General features: G+C 46.0%; 4 protein-coding genes across 4 annotated transcripts in view; 3 read left to right on the top strand and 1 right to left on the bottom strand.

The window, feature by feature from the left end:
• The first annotated feature begins 14 nt into the window (after positions 1-14).
• On the top strand, positions 15-3,902 carry LOC107191009 (putative fatty acyl-CoA reductase CG5065). The gene is made up of 10 exons (XM_015579930.1): positions 15-104; positions 231-455; positions 522-770; positions 878-1,023; positions 1,114-1,223; positions 1,354-1,546; positions 1,665-1,913; positions 2,058-2,237; positions 2,815-2,895; positions 3,682-3,902. Exons 1-10 carry the CDS (start codon positions 99-101, stop codon positions 3,797-3,799), a joined length of 1,557 nt encoding a protein of 518 aa, XP_015435416.1. The 5' UTR covers positions 15-98; the 3' UTR covers positions 3,800-3,902.
• A 1,437-nt stretch (positions 3,903-5,339) lies between these two features.
• LOC107190903 lies at positions 5,340-10,121 on the top strand. Its single transcript, XM_015579788.1, has 9 exons — positions 5,340-5,524; positions 6,433-7,131; positions 7,233-7,532; positions 7,619-8,442; positions 8,548-8,715; positions 8,806-9,046; positions 9,373-9,499; positions 9,621-9,802; positions 9,876-10,121. Exons 2-9 carry the CDS (start codon positions 6,565-6,567, stop codon positions 10,119-10,121), a joined length of 2,655 nt encoding a protein of 884 aa, XP_015435274.1. The 5' UTR covers positions 5,340-5,524; positions 6,433-6,564.
• A 1,112-nt stretch (positions 10,122-11,233) lies between these two features.
• Positions 11,234-12,815, top strand: LOC107191038. The gene is made up of 2 exons (XM_015579985.1): positions 11,234-11,389; positions 11,494-12,815. Exons 1-2 carry the CDS (start codon positions 11,261-11,263, stop codon positions 12,355-12,357), a joined length of 993 nt encoding a protein of 330 aa, XP_015435471.1. The 5' UTR covers positions 11,234-11,260; the 3' UTR covers positions 12,358-12,815.
• A 2,432-nt stretch (positions 12,816-15,247) lies between these two features.
• Positions 15,248-19,427, bottom strand: part of LOC107190902 (myoblast determination protein 1 homolog) — a 7,850-nt gene continuing 3,670 nt past the window's right edge. The window contains exons 4-5 of the mRNA XM_015579787.1: positions 18,968-19,046; positions 15,248-15,381 (exon numbers count right to left, since the gene is read on the bottom strand). Of these exons, the coding sequence (XP_015435273.1) occupies positions 15,248-15,381; positions 18,968-19,046 (213 nt within the window). The remainder of the gene's footprint in view (positions 15,382-18,967; positions 19,047-19,427) is intronic.

Genomic DNA, 19,427 nt, shown 5'->3' with positions numbered 1-19,427 from the left:
TTATCGTCTTGGAAGGGAAACGGACGGAGAACGACACTAGAGAAGGAACTATTGTGCCTGCTATTGAAGCGATTCCTTAATTCGCTATCGTCCGCAGGATGACCGTAAGTTTCGATCGACTATGTGTCCAGCGTGTTTTCATTCGTATCGCTTTTGTGTTCCACGGGATTACGGATAAAAAAAAAACGGAACGAGAAGAGACGGTTATAATGGGGGAAAGTTTTGTTCAGGCTCGCAGCGACAACGACAAGAGGTCGAAAGAAGAACGGTCCTCGATAGCAGCGTTTTACGCTGGGAGGAGCGTATTCGTTACGGGCTGCACCGGTTTCCTGGGAAAAGTGTTGATCGAGAAACTGTTGAGGTCCTGTCCCGAGATTCGAGAGATATTTTTGCTGATGCGACCGAAGCATGGTTTGTCCATCGACGATAGATTGAGGAAAATAATTGGTTTACCGGTAAGCCGGACATGTTGTGGAACGCGAATCGTTGCACCTGTGTCGTTCTCGTTTCCTTGTTCGTAGCTGTTCGAGAAATTACGAGAAGAGAGGCCGTCCAGTTTCGAGAAATTGATTCCGGTTCGCGGAGACACGAGCGTCGAAGGATTGGGCTTACCCATGATCGAGAGACGAGTAATTATGGATCGCGTATCCGTGATTTTCCATGTCGCCGCGAACGTAAGATTCGACGAAGACCTGAAAAAGGACATATTCTCGAACACCCGCTCGACGAGGGACGTTTGTATATTGGCGGGAGGCATGAAAAATTTAGTGGCAAGTATGGACGTAGACCGCGGATTAATGTGTTTTCGGCTCGCTATCAGAAATTTTATCGAACCGATTTTAACCAGGACCGAAGACACGAATTAATTTCCCTACAGGCTTTGGTGCACGTTAGCTCGGCATTTGCGCAGGCGGACAAGCCCGTCGTAGACGAGATCGTTTATCCCCCGATTACCGACTGGCGGGACACGATACGGATGGTCGAATGCCTGGACGAGCAGATTCTTCGTACATTATCCTCCAAGTGAGTCCGTCGTCATCATCGTTCTCGTCCTTGTATTTCTACGTTGTTGTCAACTCGCCCGCGCTAAACTCGCTCGATTTTCAACCACAGATACGTGGGCTCAATGCCGAATACGTACACCTTTAGCAAACGGTTGGCGGAACAGGTGATAAGCGACTACTCGAAAGATCTGCCGTGTGTGATATTTCGACCATCCATAGGTAAAACATTGACCTGCGTGACGTACATAATACATATCGTATCGTATCGTATCGTATCGTATCGTATCCTTACCGAATGGATTGTAGATGCGCAATTATGTATACGAATGATCGTTGTTACGTTGCTTAGTGATATCGACGATCGATGATCCGGTGAGCGGTTGGGTGGACAACTTCAATGGACCGGTAGGAATCATGGTAGGCGGCGGAAAAGGAATACTACGCGTGGTCTGCTTAGACCCGTTCGTCGCCAGCGACTTCTTACCCGTCGATGTAACCATCAAAGCCATGATCACGGCAGCCTGGAAACGCGGATTAGAAACGTATGAATAGCAGCAGGAGGCTTTGCGATATCAAACAGTCGTATGCGTTCGAATCGAGCGAACTCGTGTCCGTCGAACGGTCTAAATGACCGCACGAACTTAAAATTACCTGTTTCAGGATAACCAAAAATCCTGAAGTTCACGTTTACAACTCCACTTCTTACAAAATCCGCCGCATCGTTATTCGTGATCTGGTCGAAATGGGTTTAAGAGTCAATGAGAAGATACCCCTGGAAGGTATCATTTGGTACCCCCGAACGATACTGACGCCTAGTAGGATGCTTCATTACATACTAACGTTGCTCGTTCATCTACTACCTGCTCTATTGATAGATAGTGCTTTAAAATTGACCGGTCGTCGACCGATGTAAGTGAACCAACGGACGCGAATGCGTCTTTCTTAATCAATTACCTTTTCTCTCTCTCTCTCTCTCTCTCTCTCTCTCTCTCTCTCTCTCTCTGTTTGTCTCGGACAACCTATCGTTCATATCCCTCTGTCTCGAATTCGCAGGCTCGTCAAGATTCAGAAGAGGGTCTACTCTAGCGTTCAGCAACTGAGTCACTTTCTGCACAACGAGTGGAGTTTTCACAACTCCAAGATGGTAGATATGCTGACGAAGGAGGTTCCACCGGCCGAAAAGGAGATCTTTGGCTTCGACTTTTATAATTTCAACACCGAGCGATACTTTGAGTGAGTACGCGACTTTGTTCTCTCCCCCTTCCTCTCTTGCCCAGCGGCTGCACGGAAGTGCGGCACAAGAGTTGACGATACCGGGACCCTTGCAGTTATGAGTAGTAAGAACTGCGAGGTATATATGTAACTTGACTGTAAGCAGAGCTCACGAAGGGAAAATCATTCCCTAAATGGTAGGTACAATACATGATTGGCTGGGTGAAGAAACTGCACGAGACGTTCACGATCGGTCACCGATACGATGTTGGACCATGTGGTGGCCATAACCATTCGTCGAAAACCACCAGTCGCGCGACCGATACCGAATGTGGCTGTAGGTGACAGCCTACGAACGTCCTACACAACCATGCACAGTGATTGTGCGAATCGCAGTTTAGTGCCTATGGAGGCCGCGTCTGACAAACGTTCGAGGCAGGTGCAAGCACAGGCACGTTTAAGTAATTTAGACTCGAATGTCCCCTTTCCCCTTTTCTTTCCTACCTATCCCAATCAACAGTCGGAGATTCGTTCGGCGGCAACGACGGTATATGTATACACTGCACGACTCGAATTGCTTTTTTTTTCTGTTGCGCAGAAACTGTTTGATCGGAGCGAAACGTTACCTCTTACACGAAGACCTGACTCGGATCAAGGAAATCAAACATGGTTACGAAAGGTAAAATTATATTCGCGCGGTAATGGTCGGAAAGTTTCGACAGATGAAACGTTTCGTGTCAATCGTGTCTGTTGTCGAAACGATTAGGACCCAGCACTGGCCGTCTGTTTCTCTGTATCCACTACCACTACGCGCGTAACCATCATCTTGGTACGGTAACGGTGTTTCTTTCTTACCTGATACTGTCGCGTCGTTGGGTAGCGCGCAATTTGTTTGATCGATATCGCGGCGATGGCTCGTTCTGCCCCCTCTTTCTTTTTCTTGCCGAATACGACGTTACGTTTCGTCCTTGGTCCTGTACTGTGTCTCGTTCCTGGTTATTTTACCTTTTCGTCGACCTTCTTTTCCTCCCAAACCCGATATCGTCGAACGGATCGTTACTCGAAAACACGACTACTGAACATCGCCGTCGACGGTCAACTTATTTGTGACTCGGTCTTTGGACGGACGAAGGGAATGGAAGCAGCGACGGCGGGGGGGGGTGGGGGAGGAGATGCGTGTTATCGTGTAACGCTCGATCGCGTGAAACCCGGGGAAACCCCAGCCCAGCAAGCGAACAATCATCGAAGCGTTCGTTCTCGCGTCGTGTGTTTGCCTGTCTGCTGCCTGCTCTTTCTTTCTTCTTCGATATTTATATTTAGTCGCGCAACGCAGAAATTTTCCAGTTTCCGCCGGTCTCTGTAGAAAGTCGCGATTTTCGACCCGCACGCCACGTTCTCGGTGCTGCGTAACGCACCTATCGCACAGACCAGCGCAGAGGTTATTCGCGACATTCGAATGTTACAGGATGCGATGGATCGATAGGATATTCAATGTCTGTATGATTGGCCTGATTGCGTGGATACTCTGGAGAATTGGAGTCTTTTCGTCTGTTTTCACGAACGAGATGTTTTTCGACAATTAACGTAGCCAGCTTTGCAGCTATTTATCTAGTCGTACGCTCGTACTAACGAAACAACAGATCGAAACTATCCGTTTCATCGGAATAAAACGAAATATCAATGGAACACGTACATTGATTTCCTTGTGTCCCCTTTCATTAGTCCGTAAGATTACAATCGTTTCTTCGCTAATCGAACGTACGATATCGAAAACTCCAAGTCGTACGTCGCGATCATCTCCGCTTTAAGGTCGATTTACATTATCCGCACAGACACGAAATATCGTATCCGATCAGACAAGTAGTATTCTTCAATGCACTTGAATATATGTATGTAGGTGTTTATATGTATGTACGTGCCGTATGCCGTATCGTATAGATTATAGATTATAGATATACATAGACACGTACCGGCATAACACAACGGAAAATGTTTGTTTGCAATTGAAGTATAACGAATCGCTGTTTGGTGGTGCTGTAACTGTGACATGCTTATCGTCGAGTGACTTTTTGTCGATTGACTGATCGGGATGCCACCGACCGACGAACGTATAATATGTATACATAAGTAGGTACTCGTGTCTTCTTTTAGCTTGAACGTTTCCGATACGGAATCGATTTACGTATCAGATACCGATACTATAAATCCACCTTTAACCTTTCGCGAAATGGTGCGAATCACAATGACCGCGCGTGTCTCAACCGTATTCCAGTTGCGATATCGTTACCGTCATCGTCGCCTTCGTTCTTGGCGACGCTACCCGATGAAATGCGCGAAGAACAGAGGTACCGTTTTCGACACGGCATGCCACGTCGTATCCGAAATATCGTCGTCGCGCTTCGCACTCGAATTGCCTTCACAAAGTTTATGTATACATATTATACATATATACATATATACGTATGTACTACCGCTGATATGTTATGCCATGTTACGCGGCAACAGCGAGAGTCAGAGCCAGAATCAGAACGAGAACAAGAAGAAAAACGAGGTACGAGACGAACATATACATATCGTGTACACATATGTATGTATGTATGTATGTACATACTCTCCTTACCTCGTAGTCCCAATTACAATTCCAATGCCCCACCACCTCTACTAGCATGACCTACCGCCTACCGCTCGACCGTTTCGGGAAAAGTTGGACGCGACCTTGAGTTTGGACGCGAAACTACGTGTGTGGACTGTCCAAAGTTCTCATGCTCGTAGAGAGGTTGGATGGAATGAAATATGTTTGAAGACGTTTGGTCGCGGGCCCATCCCTAAGCGAACACGGACAGACTGTTTGAAAACAGTGATCGAACAACGATCGCAAACCAAAAAATTCGAAAGGATAAACAGTTCTGAGGATTTCGCAGCAGCAGCGGTGCCGGCAACGAAAGGCGATACCACGTGGTTACTGCAACTACTCCAATCGCTATATATACATATATGAATTTTATACATGCATCCATATGTAAATCGCGCGGCCTCGAACGCGTCATTAGACGTCATCGAGCGTGGCGCATGCGCAACCGCTATTTCCAGCCGAACAGAAGCGCATTCGTTCGGCGGGACGGGAGAGACTGGTCGTGAGTCGCGAGCGCGTCTTGATATTCTACACGATCAATGGACACGTCGATTTCACGAGGAAAGATCGCCGCGTTCGAGAAGAGCAAATATTGTCGCGTTCCGGATGCTAACGACCGAACGGGCAAACATAAGGACACACGGATCGACCGGATCGCTTCTTCGTAGTTAGATAAGTATGGTCGTGTTTCTCTGGTTCTCTTTCTATTTCTGTGAAGTGGGTTTGCGATTAACACGCGTGTTTCGATGTCGCTGGTGTGCGCAGCATCGGATTACGTTTTTGCGCCTTACAATATTATCCAATGGACGTGTGTGGGCGAACCGGAGCGAGCGAAGACTCACTTGCTCGCTCATTCGCGCGACGCGACTAAAGAGTCCAGGCACGCCGTCTTGCGACTTCTCGCGTCTCCGACAAACAGGCCCAATGAATATACTTACGAATCAAAGAAATGTAACGAATCATGTGGTATCGTCGTTGAATTTAGAGAAAGATGTCCAATATGAAAAGCGACCGCAAATTCGCAGCAGAATTTTCCTACGAACTCTCGTTCTGATGTACAGCGACGATCCAAAAGAATGCCGTCGTATACATATACATATATGATGTACATAAGTATTTGTATGTATGTATATATGTCACACACACTGACGACGCATGCGAGCGAGCAACCAGTTGCCACCGAATAACGATACGACCGCGTACGACAAAGCGTCGTACTAACATCATACATACATACATACATACATACATACATACATATACAACATAGTTGTGTAGTACTCATTCGCCACAAGATAATCGACAACGTACATTCGCGAGTCGTGTTTAATCGTATTGCACCCGCGACGCAACAGTAAACTGGTTCGTCGCGAGCAAAAAGATACGTAACTCGCAGAGCGGTTTACTCGCGAACGATACAAGATTCGTACACTTTTTGGCACGATTATCATCTAAATCTCTTAAAAATAGCCACAGTCATCGCTTTCCTTCCTTTCTTTTTTCTCATTTTGTTCAAGCTACTCATTAGATAATTTCGTTCCATAGAGAGCTTTAGACACGCGTCTAACAAAGATTCTTTTGCAGACGACCCATTGCTGTGGCTCGACGAAATACAGTACGGCAGAAAAAACTTACCTATGTACAGTTGACGAGAGAAAAAAGACCGCCGCGCGCGTCACTGCTGGAAAGCAGTGAACAGAAGAAGATTTGCCGAAAATGGCAAATACGAGCACGTTATCGCTTCCTCGTATCGAGAAATCGATTTCGACTTACGCACCGAAAAACACCGCGACCGTTCGTGGCTTGTCGAACGATTTCGACGACATAATCGAACGAATTGAAAATCTTCGGTTCGCGCGCATCGATCGTGAAGAATCCAGTGAGAAGCAGGCCTTAACTTCGTTAAGCGACGACACCGAAGACAAGGAGGATGGTCGGGACGACAACGGTCGTGGTCCTAACGGGATTGGCAGCGACGCTGCTGAACATCACGATGATCGGCTTATCGAGCGTGGACCGATTAAATCCCAATTTCTCTCAGATTCACGCGATCGACCTTACTGGACGACCAACGGGCCGATATATTCTTCGAAAACGAACGAAACGTTCGTTCTCGATTGCGAGGAGACCGCCGAGCAAATTCTTCGAGACGAAGAATGCAGAGAGAAATTGAACGCCTGTCTCGATCGGTTACAAGACACCGTAAGAACAGTTTCGAACCGTTGGAATCTCGGCGAGAATCGAAACTCGTTGGAGATTCATGCCGTGGACGCGGACACAGATGTAAGTAAATCAATTGCGTTCATCGCTGGCTCCCGACTAATCTGAAAGAAGATCACGTTTCTCGATCAAGTATCATACCGTTGCTCCACTTCCGTTTTTAGTTTCTTTTTAGCCAGACGAGTGCGACGAATAACGATCCAAGCGAGGACGCGTTGTTAGAGATCCTTTCTCGCAACGCTTTTCAACCGGCACAGTACCTCCTCTGCGGCAACAATCTGGTCACTACTCAAGGAATCCCTACGACCCATCACGATTCTGTGATCGATACTACTCCGGATGGGAGCACCTCGAGTTTCAAAAATCGCGACTTTGGTTCTACTCGTTCATCCGGTTCGTCGTCTCGCATGCGACTTCCACGAACAAACAGTCCGATCAGTTCACCTGGGCTGGTAAACAGCAGGGTGATTTTCCAATAATAATTAGTGTACACGATTACACGATATCTCGTATTTGACATTCATCCGATACGATTGTTTGAAATTTACAGGTTACCGCAACCGCGTACAGACCCCAGCAGCTATCGTCGTCTACCTCCAATTCCTCCTGCTCCCCCTCTTCTTTGTCCTCTTCCTCCTCCAATCAGTCTTACGGAGACGCACAGAGTCCGATCGGTTCTCAGTCGATCTTTGTTTCTCGAATCGAAGAACGATTGGGCGAGGATCTTGGGAATTTTTCGTTCTGGATAAATAATCCAGAAACCGTTGAGAGTACGGATGCGTCCGACGTCGTCGATACGATCGACAACAACGAATTACAGCTGGTCGAGGAAGTACTGAGGGATTTGGGGGAGGAAAAATCCAAAGTGGAAGAGGCGCGACATCGTCGTTCGTTCAAGTCGGAAAAACTCACCACGAGTATATGTTCGCCGCACGTAAACACGGTAAAACCAATTGTGTATCAGGACTCTGAAATTTCTTCTACGACCCGTCACGATATGTGCAAACCTGAACCGCGGATACCTCCTACCCAGAGACCGAATTCGAGCGCGACAGCGAGAAACCAGAAATACCAGAATCCGGACACGAGTGTCGTAAATTCCTCGAAGAAGAATGGATCGTCCGGCGTTTCGATCGAACGCCACCAGTCGACTCCTGACCTTTCCTTTTTGCTGCATCCTTTCGTTTCTTCTTCGTCGACCCTTGATCCTATTGTTTCCGGTGTCGACGGTGTCGCGCAATTTCCTTTTCTCGAAGCTCATCCGAATGAACGTTATGACGAATTCCGTCCGGCAAAAGTAACGGATACGAGGGACGACATTCGGATACCGAAAATGGTTGCCTGTTTCGAATCTGCCAACTGTCGAGTACAAAGGTGAGCAATGCAGTGGATACATTCCTATCTAATCGTCGTTGTTCGCGTTCACTTTCATTGCATTCAACATATTTTTGTTATCATATTACAATCACGCTATCGCAGGCATTCCGAGCGTAACATAATGCCCTGGCCATCCTTGAATTTACCATCCGTAAGGGCTAGCGAGAGACTGACAGAAGATTTGAACCCGAAGGAAGTGGAACGCGCTATGAGCAGTTTGCTGAAATTATCGTTGGAGGAACTTGCGAAGCAAGATGACGACGGGGACACGTAAGCATAGATATGTACATATACTGTGTTCTACTTGTGTTCAATGTTCGCTGTCCATCGTTTATCTGTTTACCGACGTGTTTCAAACAGAATGCTGATGTGTTTGGTGGCTAATCCGGACGAGCTCGCGAAGAAAAGAGCATACTTGGCTCCACTGGTCGAACGATTGAGTACAGTGAGGGGAGCGCTATCGGCGATAAATAATCGTGGCGAAGACGCGCTTTATTTGGCCGCCTTGAACTGTCCGCAATATTCGTATGTCACCGGATATTTAGCCGCCACAATGATACAAAAAGGGATTGACGTTAGTCAACGTCTCTATCACACCCGCGTAAGTTTCGTCACATTAGTCAACCATCCATCCATCCATCCATCCATCCGCGCATATACATAATACATATTATCTACATATACAATATGCACAATATATTACGAGAAAACAATGGATGTATTCTTATCTATCTAACATAGTAAAGTACGCGACAATCACAATAGAAAAGTAGACAGCATATCTTTAGGTAAGTCTGTACGCGTAAATTTGTTTTTTTTTTTAAGTACTACATACATATAATACGTGCCTCAAGTTTCCAGTCTACTTTGTCTATCGTGACTGTTTCGCTCGTAGATTCACTTATAAAGTGTCCGGTTTGCTCGTAGGGCGACACGTTAATACATTTGGTCGCGGCGCAAGGGGATTCTCACGTCGACAACATCGCCGAGTTGCTTGCCTTAAAAACAATCCAAGGAAACAGGGTGTTCGATCTGTCCAAGCGTAATTACGACGGTTAGACTCGACGCACAGTTATTTTGTCGACAACGATACGCTAATTTCCGAAAATACGATCTCATACATGTATATGTATATGTATATGTATATACGTGTGTTGCGTATCGATTCGTTGCAGGAAAGACTGCTCTTCACGTGGCGATAGAGTTGCACGATCCATCGGTGAAAAAAATCGTCTCCGTGGCAACCGTGAGACTGTTGCTCGAATGCGGAGCCGATCCTAGAGTGAAGGAAACGAAATGCGGTTACAACGCGTTACACATGGCGATCTCGTTAAGCTGCGATCCTGCTCTCGTCAAGGTATATGTACTTGTAAAACTTACAGTTTTCCTTTTCCATCGATTCTGATCGCGGTTGTATGTACGTTCAACAGGTGCTGCTCGATGCGTATGCCGTAGATCTAGTGAACACGACCAACTACAATCACGACACGGCGTTACACGTTGCGGCGGCTGTTTCGGACAACGTACCTTTGGAGAGGCAAAAGGAAGTGTTTTGGCTTTTGATTCAGGCCGGTGGTCACACAAATCTGTCGAATCGAAGAGGAAAGACACCGTTAGCTCTCGTATCACCGGAGCGGAAAAACACGATCAAAAGGATCGTTTACAAAAGGTCGTGATGCAACTGAGCAAGTTTTCCAACATCCGGATATACACAGATAGTCGCGGAATCATTCTCGAGTACCACTTGTAGAAATGTTTGTAGTCGGTGAAAATCCGTAACGGGTAACGAACCGATTACGGTTGTTGTTTCACAATTGATACGTCTCCTTTATCTCCTATCGTTTGATACACTACGCGGCCGTTCTATATTAATCGATAAAGTTTCACGCACGAAGAAGGATCAGGGATAAACGGCACAACACACATTCTCGTGGACCTTGTCTCGCATCGTTTCATCTTCGGCATCGTGTTTACTCTGTGAAGAACGTGTACACTCTGTACGTACGTCACGGAGAACATTGGCGAGAGAAAGTAGGCGCGGCTCTAACTGACAATGAGTGCTAGGAAAGAAGACAACCGGGTAAAGAGTGTGGCGGTTAGAAACAGTTCAGTTGTTATAGTAACAACAGTCTGGCGAGCGTTGTTATTATTTCGATAAAACCTGTGTGATTCAGACTGCGCGCGGTTCGAGTTCGACGACGACGCAGTAGTACATAATGTCCGGTTGGCATTAAAACCGCGCTTTTCCGGTGTGGAAGTGGTCCGGGTGTATCTTAATCAACTTTTCCTGTCGTATGTATGTATGTATGTATGTATGTATGTATGTATGTATGTATGTATGTATGTATGTATGTATCTATGTACTCGCCGGAACGATCGGAAGCTCGTAACGTAGAATGGTAGAATACACAGCCGCTGGCTCGGCGAGTCAAGTAGATGGAACACGCATTACAATTGAATAACGCGCGCATGTCACTCAATATAAAAACGGCACGAAACAACTGTCCATCTTAATCCCGACGATCGACCGATCTTTATTCGGTGCTGGTACTTGACAGCGATAGCTCGATCTTCTATTTCGTTACAATGTGTACGCACTTTACCTCGAGCATCGTTACTGTCATCTCGTGAGAACTTGGCTAACGCGGTCCCGGGAACAAGGAAAGAAGAATCGAATTCAAGAAAGAGCGGACAGTGACGGTGGACAAGTTCCGGTTTACGTGGATCGTGTGGATATACAATCGGAAGACTCGTGTGCTCGTCGAGGAGAATAACGAAGAACGTTTCAAGCCGAGAATACAGAAAAGAAACAGAAATGAAAGGGGTATTGGGGATTGCGGAATTACTGAGTTGCGTGGTTATTCTCGTAGTGGCAAGAAATATCGATGAACGATGCAAAATCGACGAGAAAACGAGAATCGTGTGCCGGTGCATTGGGAACGAGGTGAGTGCACTGATGTCGCGGCGTCGCGTTATAACCAATTTTTTTTCACCATTTTACGTTTCATCCCATCGGCTAAACGATCCATCGTGGAACTTTATTTTTAGGAATTTCTCCTGCCGGAAGGATACAACTACGAAAATGTGACGAGTCTGCATATCGCATCCTGCAGCTTCGCGAATCTGCACTTTTCCAGTTTGACGGAAGCTAATCGGATCACAGAAATAGTAGTGCAAAACATTAGCGAGCGTTTAATTTTCGAGTTATTCCTGACATCGAAGAGGATCAAACGATTAAAATTGTCGAACATTCGGCGAATACCATCGATCACGCGCGATACTTTTCTCAGTTTGGACAGCATTGGATCGATGAAAATCGAAGACACGCGAATCGATCGTTTCGAAGAACTCTTCACCAATATCACTATAACCGATTTCTCCATGATCAACGTTACGATAGAACAGGTCGATGGATTGAACTTTTCAGGAAAGGGAGGCACGCTAAAAATAGAAAACACGGATTTTCAGAACATCACAGGATCCCTGAATTTTGCGTATTTCTCAAAGATAGAGATCGTTCGTTCGAAATTTCAACTCCAGAAACCGAGTCACCTGTTGATCGAAGGTGACCTGGTTTACCTCGATAATTGCGTGTTTTCAAACGCGAGCGCGAACGTAGTCGCCGCGGGCAGCATCACGATAAACGATACGTGCGCGGATGGCAAAAGCTCCATGAGACTCTCGTCCAGCAAGATTGAAAGCGTGAACAATCGATTGCCCACTGAAATAGTTTACACGAGAAACAAGTTACTCAAAGAACCGTTTTTCATTCAAAATAACACGGTATGTATCGCGGGTAACTGTAAATGCCCGAAAAGCGGTGCTCAAAGTACACGTGCAACGACAATATGTTCGTTGTTTGCTTTGCAATTTTTCTTAACAATTAGTTTCTTACTGTCTGTGCTTCTCTAGTTATTTCGGAGGCAGTCGTTGCTTGCCACTTGAAACTTTCAACTATCTATTTACATAAAGCCACGACGTTTCTAAACTATAATAAAATAGTCTGGAATAAACTAGCGCGAATCACACGCTCGCTTTCCCCACCAATCGTCTGTTTACTTGTGCGAGACGCAGTTGGATATAGAGTAGGCTTTTTGCGTTATTTTCAGAGGTATCGAATAAGGTTAATCGCGGAAGTTTTTCAGTTTTGAAACATTGCACTTTCCGCGATGAAAAATATACGAGTCAAACGCGATACCCCGGTATGTATTGCGTTCCATTCTTCCTGGGCAACAGAGTGGGATATACGTGCGGACGAGGGGCGTTGCTGATATAGAATAAATTTAAATAATATAAAAATATAAATCATTTAACGAATGTCTACTGCTGTAGGTACATACGTACTTGTCGAGTCGGTAGAGCTGTAATGCGTCGGCAATATAGTGTAGTGTCAATGTTCGCCGCTTCATTGATCAAACCGATGATAGCGCAGGCATACCGAATGTGGCGGAAATTTAATTTTTATTTCTGTATTTTAATCTTTATATGTAAATCTTCCGAAAATGACTTACACTTTAAGAACAATAATTAATATTTTACAACCTTTTATAATTTTTACAATTATCTTGATTTTTAGATAATAACTAAGAGAATGTTAAATGCAAAGAAGAATATTGATAGAAAAATTGAATCTTTTAAATAATCCGCAAGAATGTAAAACGAACGCCATCTAGATTTCAGCGACGTTTGCTGATCGGATTCCACAATGGTATAGAATCCGTGTATTTTTGTATGTAATAATAATTAAATTACAACATCAATAACGTTACTATATCCGTAATTACATAGAAAATCTATTCATACTTGTGTGTAGAATTTAGAATTTAGAATTTAAATTTTGAATTTCATTAATTTCTTCTGTACATTGATCAGATGGCGGCAACTTCGTATTCCTGATATTTGATCTTGTCTCTACACCCCAGAACAGTGTCGTTTATGGACCAATGATGTCGCGACGGTATCAGATAACCCTCCAGAAGTCGTTCCGAGAGAGTTACAGGTTACAGCACACGATTAAACGAAGACGCCTCGATCGGCTTAGAGACAAATCGGCAAAAGTGAAAAATAGATGATGCAAAAGAGCAAAAACAGAAGTGAGCAACGGATAAGGATACTTGTACACGCAAAGAGACCATGCACGGTACAACCACAATCTCGAGCACAATGATTTGTTGTTCGTTCGAACAAATTCCTCGGCAAATGTCCGTTACTGTTGTTAAGCGATTATGAAGTCGACAAAGGGACAAAAGCAACGTCGCATATAGACATATGTAGACAGCATTAACGAGGACTGCGAGAACGCTCGCTCGACTGCAAAGTGCCGAGAATTTTGACGGGTCGGTAACTCCGAAAATATTTATGCCGTCCCCAACTATTCTTACTCCCGCGACATGGATATTTTCGGCTAATGTCGAGATTGTCGCGTAACCCTGGCTGCCAAACACTAAACTGTTTTTTAGTTTTTCCTTTAATTACAGCGATCCGTCGTCAACTGAAACGCTACTTTCCACGAGAGCCAACCGCGCGTGAAGAATTATCATGTTAGGATTTAACTTACATACGAAATTTCGAGAAAAAAAATCGGAAAACTGGGAGACCGGTAAATTTTCCGAAAGGCGGCAAAGAAGTTGATTTCCCTTTGCCAGGATCCTACTAGAAGGGTATCAAATATACAGCGTATGAGAAAGTAAGGGTAACAGAAGAAGTTTCGAGGCACATGGTTCATTAACGTACGTGTGTGTGTGTGTGTGTGTGTAAGGATACGCATCCGTTGTGTCGAAGCGACGGTGTCAAAGTACCGAGTTCCTTCTACGGAAATTGTTCGGCTATAACGAGCGGATCTCGAAAAACACGGGGACAGATGCATGGATGCGCGTGCGCCTGTGTCCGTAGGACGTGACTTTAATGTTTTGAAAACGTGCCGATAACTCGGCAAATGGGGCACGTCGCTCGCATGAACTTTACAAACTATCGGATTTACTAGCCCAGAAAAAGTCTGTTGCTTCCTGTGTTCGATTCTTTTGGTCGTGCCGCCGCGATGTCGGCTTTTCGAAGCGACGTTCATAAATCCACTGGGACTCCAGCTGTCTCGGCAAATGAACGTCTCGCGATCCCCGAGTCTGGAGAAACGAATGGAGCATTGGCTACTCGGACGAACCGAAGAAGAATTTTCCTACCTCGCGTTCTTTGTTTTGAGAAAACTGGTCCACGCCGCATTGAGTACGCGTCGTTACATATCTTATCCGATTTAAACATACTATTGCGCGCAAACCATCCTAAATCCGTTTCACCGTCGACTATGCAACGCTGCGATTTGAAATCGCGTCGATCAAAAGATTCACGAGACGCGGAGTTGAAGGAAAGCCGATGGAAAAGTAAATAATCGTCCATGTTCTTTTTATTGTCGAGTAGCGCGATAAAACGAATTCGTACGTACATACATACATAGACAAACGTAAAAGCGAAATCCGATGGACGAACGGGCAAATTCGTTTACCATGGATGACGCGTGATCAGCTTACAGATTACAGAGCAATGAAGTTAACAAATTTCGTTCGCCCACGCTCATTTTCTTGCTAGTAATTCGCGCTTCGATTCACGACGATGTTCGCGATGAACGAACAAGACGCAGAGATCGAAACGAACGTTCGGCGAGATTATAGGTAGAACACCGAACGAAGTGGTTTCGTCGAAGCTCGAATTTAGGAACTTGATATCCACAACTTGAATGTAGCAGCGAGTCCAGAGTGTAAGAACAATCGGTGAGAATTTTGCGATTCTTCTAATACCGGTTTCGTTGTTCTCATTGGTGGCAAGGGTACCGATGAGTATCAGCGATCGGACACGACGGATCATTGATACTTTGCACAATCATGTTCAGACGATCCAGGCTGCTACCGGTGACTTGAGTCGACTGCAGTTCCGTTTGCTCGAATCCTGCGAACAAATGCGAGTGAAACTCCTCGTTACGGCGTGACGGTATACATTGTATGTACTTGTACGATACAAGAAATCGGCTCCTTAGGACTTGAGCGTTTTATGAATCAACGCGACTCGTTTGCCCTCTCTGGCAATACATACATACATACATACATACATAATAATATGTATGTATACAATACAGTACCGCTCAGAATTATTATTCGAATGATATGACCTTTGGAGTTTATGAGAATGTACATTAGATTTTCTTATACCAATTCAGACGTTGGAATAAGCTTTTGTGCGGTACTGTATGTATCATACATAGTTGAGAGTGCGGAGTAATCGTGCGCACGACACAATTATTGTAATCGCGATTTCAGAATGATCGTCAAAAGAACGAGACGAAAATCGGTATTCCGACCGAAGCAGAAATCATATGGTAAACCGGAAACTGGTTCTCACTTTGCTCTTTTGGAGAGGATCCAACGGATCGATGGATCGAGGAACGATCGTGTTCGCGAAAACCGGCAAATTGCGGTTACCTCTAATTTACGAATCGTATCTATCCCCGGTGCGATATTTCTCTGCCCGTGACGCATTCACGAAAAGCTACACAGGCGGCTTATTGCCAAACGCGTGTGATTTTTGACGAGCGAAATCGAGCGTAAATCGTTTCGAAATGATGACGCGAGATACGAAAATCCAGACCTCTGAATCGTATCGAAAGCATCATCGGTTGGCGTCACACGCTTTCGTCGACACGCTGCGCCATGTCGCGCCGACGGGAATCGAATTTTCGTGATTCGATTCATCGGTGTATCGGTGTCGGACTGGCCGGCAAACGATCGCGTTTGAAAAGCCGCTTCGATCGATTTCTATTTTGATTCGCGAAACGCAAAAGAATAAAAGTTTACTTTAAAGGAAATGTAGATACGAGTCAATAGTAGCAGTGTAGGCGTAAATTAGCAGGAAAAAATGGCAAAACGTTGAATTTCGATAAACGATTCTCGACGCGACGTTCTACGTACTCGTTCAAAAATCTCGACCGAATTCTTTGGCGAAACTGAATCGAGGCAACTTAATTGCGTGGCATGGTCCTGATAGAGGTCTGATTCGGTTCAGAAGTTTGGCTTGTTAAGATTCGTTCGTACCGGATCTGTCTCCTAGACGGACAAAGAACCATTGATTCGGTCTCATTAGAGAGAAGCGAGAGCGTGACGATGCTTCGCGGCATAAACGGGAAACCCCGTTCCTCTCGGTACGCTGGTGATTGCGAGCCGAGACCGATCGCCGCTCGGAACATCGATTCTCGTGCGCGTTCTACTCTAAACGCGGGTCAAAACCTTGAGAAGGCGAGAAAATGTAGAGAAAAAGAAACAGTTAGACTGGTTAGACTGGTAACGCGAACCTACGTTAGACGGGCGATCCGCAAGAGCAGGGACAAAGAGAGAAAGAAAGAGCTTGAGGAAGGGAGGAAAGCGCGGGAGGAGAGCAGCTGGCCAAGTGACGGAGAAGACGGGATATTCGAGAGACATTAGCGAATATCTGGATGCGGCAAAGTATGTATTTTGGCTGCAGTTTCGGTTGCATTTAAACGCGCATTGCGCTCCTTCGGCAAAAGGATGATTCGGCGACGATGCGTCATACTAATGTACCGTGGCAATATATGGCACTTTGAAGCGGTTAAAGTTTACAGTTTCTCATCTTTCGAGAAAAGATCAGACTAGAGATTCGATGCATTTCATCGGTCGAAGGAGATTTTTTCGAAAGAGGAGTTCCCAAGCGCGTCGCGTCGTCTCGGTGATTGCTACCATGGGGTGGTCGCGTTCGGTCGGAACGACGCGACGGCTCTTTTGAAATAACGCTCGTTAAATGGGACGCAACGGTGAGGCATTAATTAAAATAATCAGAGTCCACGTTAGTGGGTTACGGTTCGGTAAATCGCTTGGCACCGGTACCACTGCAAGTAATTCGCTCGTAGGGAAGAACTTGTTTCTCGTTTCCGCGGCTACATCTATTCCTACCGACGAGGGTATCGTCTCTCTTTTTCTCTCTCTCTCTCTCTCTCTCTCTCTCTCTCTCTCTCGTTTCGCGGCTTTCGACTTGGCGAAGGCGTAGCGGTGCGATCGTGAATTATAGACTGGTGCGCGTACCTCCCGTTACGAATCTCAACAACCCTTCTCTATTTCTCCCACCTCCGGTCTCCTCCAGTGCTCGGCTTCCTGTTTCTCATTGTTTTGCCTTCGAGTCGCAAGATTTGAGAATCCAACGCAAACGGGTAGGCAAGTCGTCGCTCGACGTTCGCGAAAGCAGCACGCACCGCTACGCGTATCATGTCGTATACATATGTATACATACGTACATATACATATGTATATGTCCCCTAGACACAAGTGTCTGTAGTCTTGTCCGGTGGCCTTTTTCTTCTCTACCCGTTGAAATACGGTCCACGCTCACCGATATTCAGTTATTCATTAACGCTAATTAATCCCAAGTTATTTTAACGATTGAAATTCCATGTTCGGAAACATTTAGTTCTGAAACGTTGATATTTGTCGAGCGAGTGTACAGGCACAACTAAACTCGATCAACAGTATTTATAACGTTACGTCCGCATCTCTTTGTTCAAACTGAAACGATTCTTACAGGAGCAAGCATTTCGGTTAGATGTTGGGTGTTTTTGTGACACTCGGTGATTCAGCGGCATCGATGATTTCCCTTCGGTTCGAGAATTCACAGTCGACTCTGATCATCTCTCGCGAGAATGTCTGTGTACTGTGTACGGACTCTCGACCAACAGGCACGGCTGCTTGTCTATTTTCAGAATGTAGGCCAATTAATCCCGCCGCATTTTCGGTACAGGTCGGAAAAACGAAAACTTTACGAATGTCGTGCGAAAATAGCGAGAAACAAGGGGATAAATCGGTGAGCTAGCTCGGCGCGACAAATTTCGCGAAAGCTACATACGCGTATCACGTGTGTACGTGAGTACGTATTCGTTTGTTCCCCGGTCGATTCGTTGAATGCAAGGTCTCGAGGATAGGAATCGAGATATCGAGATACGGTTACCGCGCGCGCGCGCGCGCGCGCGTGATTGCTCGTGAGTCGTGACTCGTGACGCGTGCCGCGCGGCGGTAGGAGGCTATCGAGTCTCGAGTCGAGACGGGACGAACGAGAAGTGGCGACGAAGTGGAGAGAAAACGAGGGAAGAGGCTCACTCGACCGGGAGACGGGAGAACGTTGCATCTCGGAAGCTCATGGGTGGGCTATCTATAGCAACGAGTGTAACCGAATAGAAACCGAGTGTCACTCAAGGGTGACAAAACTCATTAATACCGATCTGCTTAATGCTCCGTCTCGTGTCTGGCATTAATCTACTTAAAAATATCAGTATCGCGAGAGCGATCCGATGTTTTGGAAACGTCGACGGGGAGAGCCGGTCGATGCGTCGCTGACTCCTTAATAGACGATTCCCCCTGTCTTTCCACACGTTTCGTCCGCCACCTCGCCTCGTTTCGTCACTCCTCGACTAGCCTTGCGCGTTGTGTTACGTTATTTCGCGAACGATGTAGTATCGCGGATAGAATCTCGCTCTTACCATTGATGGGTTGAAACCTTGCCAAAGGGTCCGAGAATTGCCTTAGCCTTTCCGTCACGTATCGCGGCGAATCTGCACCCTGTAAAAAAGAGTTTTGTTTTCATTGGGATCGTGGCGAGCCAAGCGACATTCGTGAACCGTGAACGCGAGAGGCGGGAGATGGGAAACGAGAGACACGCGCGCGCGTTGTCACCAGTCGCGGTTGGTTCGTTTCGATCGCTCGCGCGGAATGTAGGTCAATCGTGGCGTTCGGCAAGAGAATCGCGCAAACGTCACCCACCGATGAGAAGAGGTTACAGGGCAGGGACAGCGGGAGAACGGAGAGACAAACGGGAAAGCTACAAAGGAAGAAAATAGAATTTCAACGGAACAAGTAGACAAGTTGAACCAGTGATAGTAAGTGGCGTAAAAGGGGTGAAAAAGAGAATCGTTGGATCGTAAGTGGTTGGTCGAGTGTAGT

Source organism: Dufourea novaeangliae, unplaced genomic scaffold (assembly GCF_001272555.1).
Source record: "Dufourea novaeangliae isolate 0120121106 unplaced genomic scaffold, ASM127255v1 scaffold208, whole genome shotgun sequence".
NCBI classification, from domain to species: Eukaryota; Metazoa; Arthropoda; class Insecta; order Hymenoptera; family Halictidae; genus Dufourea; species Dufourea novaeangliae.
Note: the sequence above shows the minus strand (reverse complement) of the source record. Positions and strands in the feature narration are given on the sequence as shown.

Bases quoted from the DNA above. Each gene is read 5' to 3' on its own strand.
- LOC107191009 (XM_015579930.1), top strand. The intron at 771-877 runs GCAAGTATGGAC...ATTTCCCTACAG, and splicing joins GAGGCATGAAAAATTTAGTG to GCTTTGGTGCACGTTAGCTC. The intron at 1,224-1,353 runs GTAAAACATTGA...TACGTTGCTTAG, and splicing joins GATATTTCGACCATCCATAG to TGATATCGACGATCGATGAT.
- LOC107190903 (XM_015579788.1), top strand. From the start codon at position 6,565: ATGGCAAATACGAGCACGTTATCGCTTCCTCGTATCGAGAAATCGATT. The intron at 9,047-9,372 runs GTAAGTTTCGTC...GTTTGCTCGTAG, and splicing joins AACGTCTCTATCACACCCGC to GGCGACACGTTAATACATTT. The intron at 9,803-9,875 runs GTATATGTACTT...TACGTTCAACAG, and splicing joins GCGATCCTGCTCTCGTCAAG to GTGCTGCTCGATGCGTATGC.
- LOC107191038 (XM_015579985.1), top strand. From the start codon at position 11,261: ATGAAAGGGGTATTGGGGATTGCGGAATTACTGAGTTGCGTGGTTATT. The intron at 11,390-11,493 runs GTGAGTGCACTG...CTTTATTTTTAG, and splicing joins GCCGGTGCATTGGGAACGAG to GAATTTCTCCTGCCGGAAGG.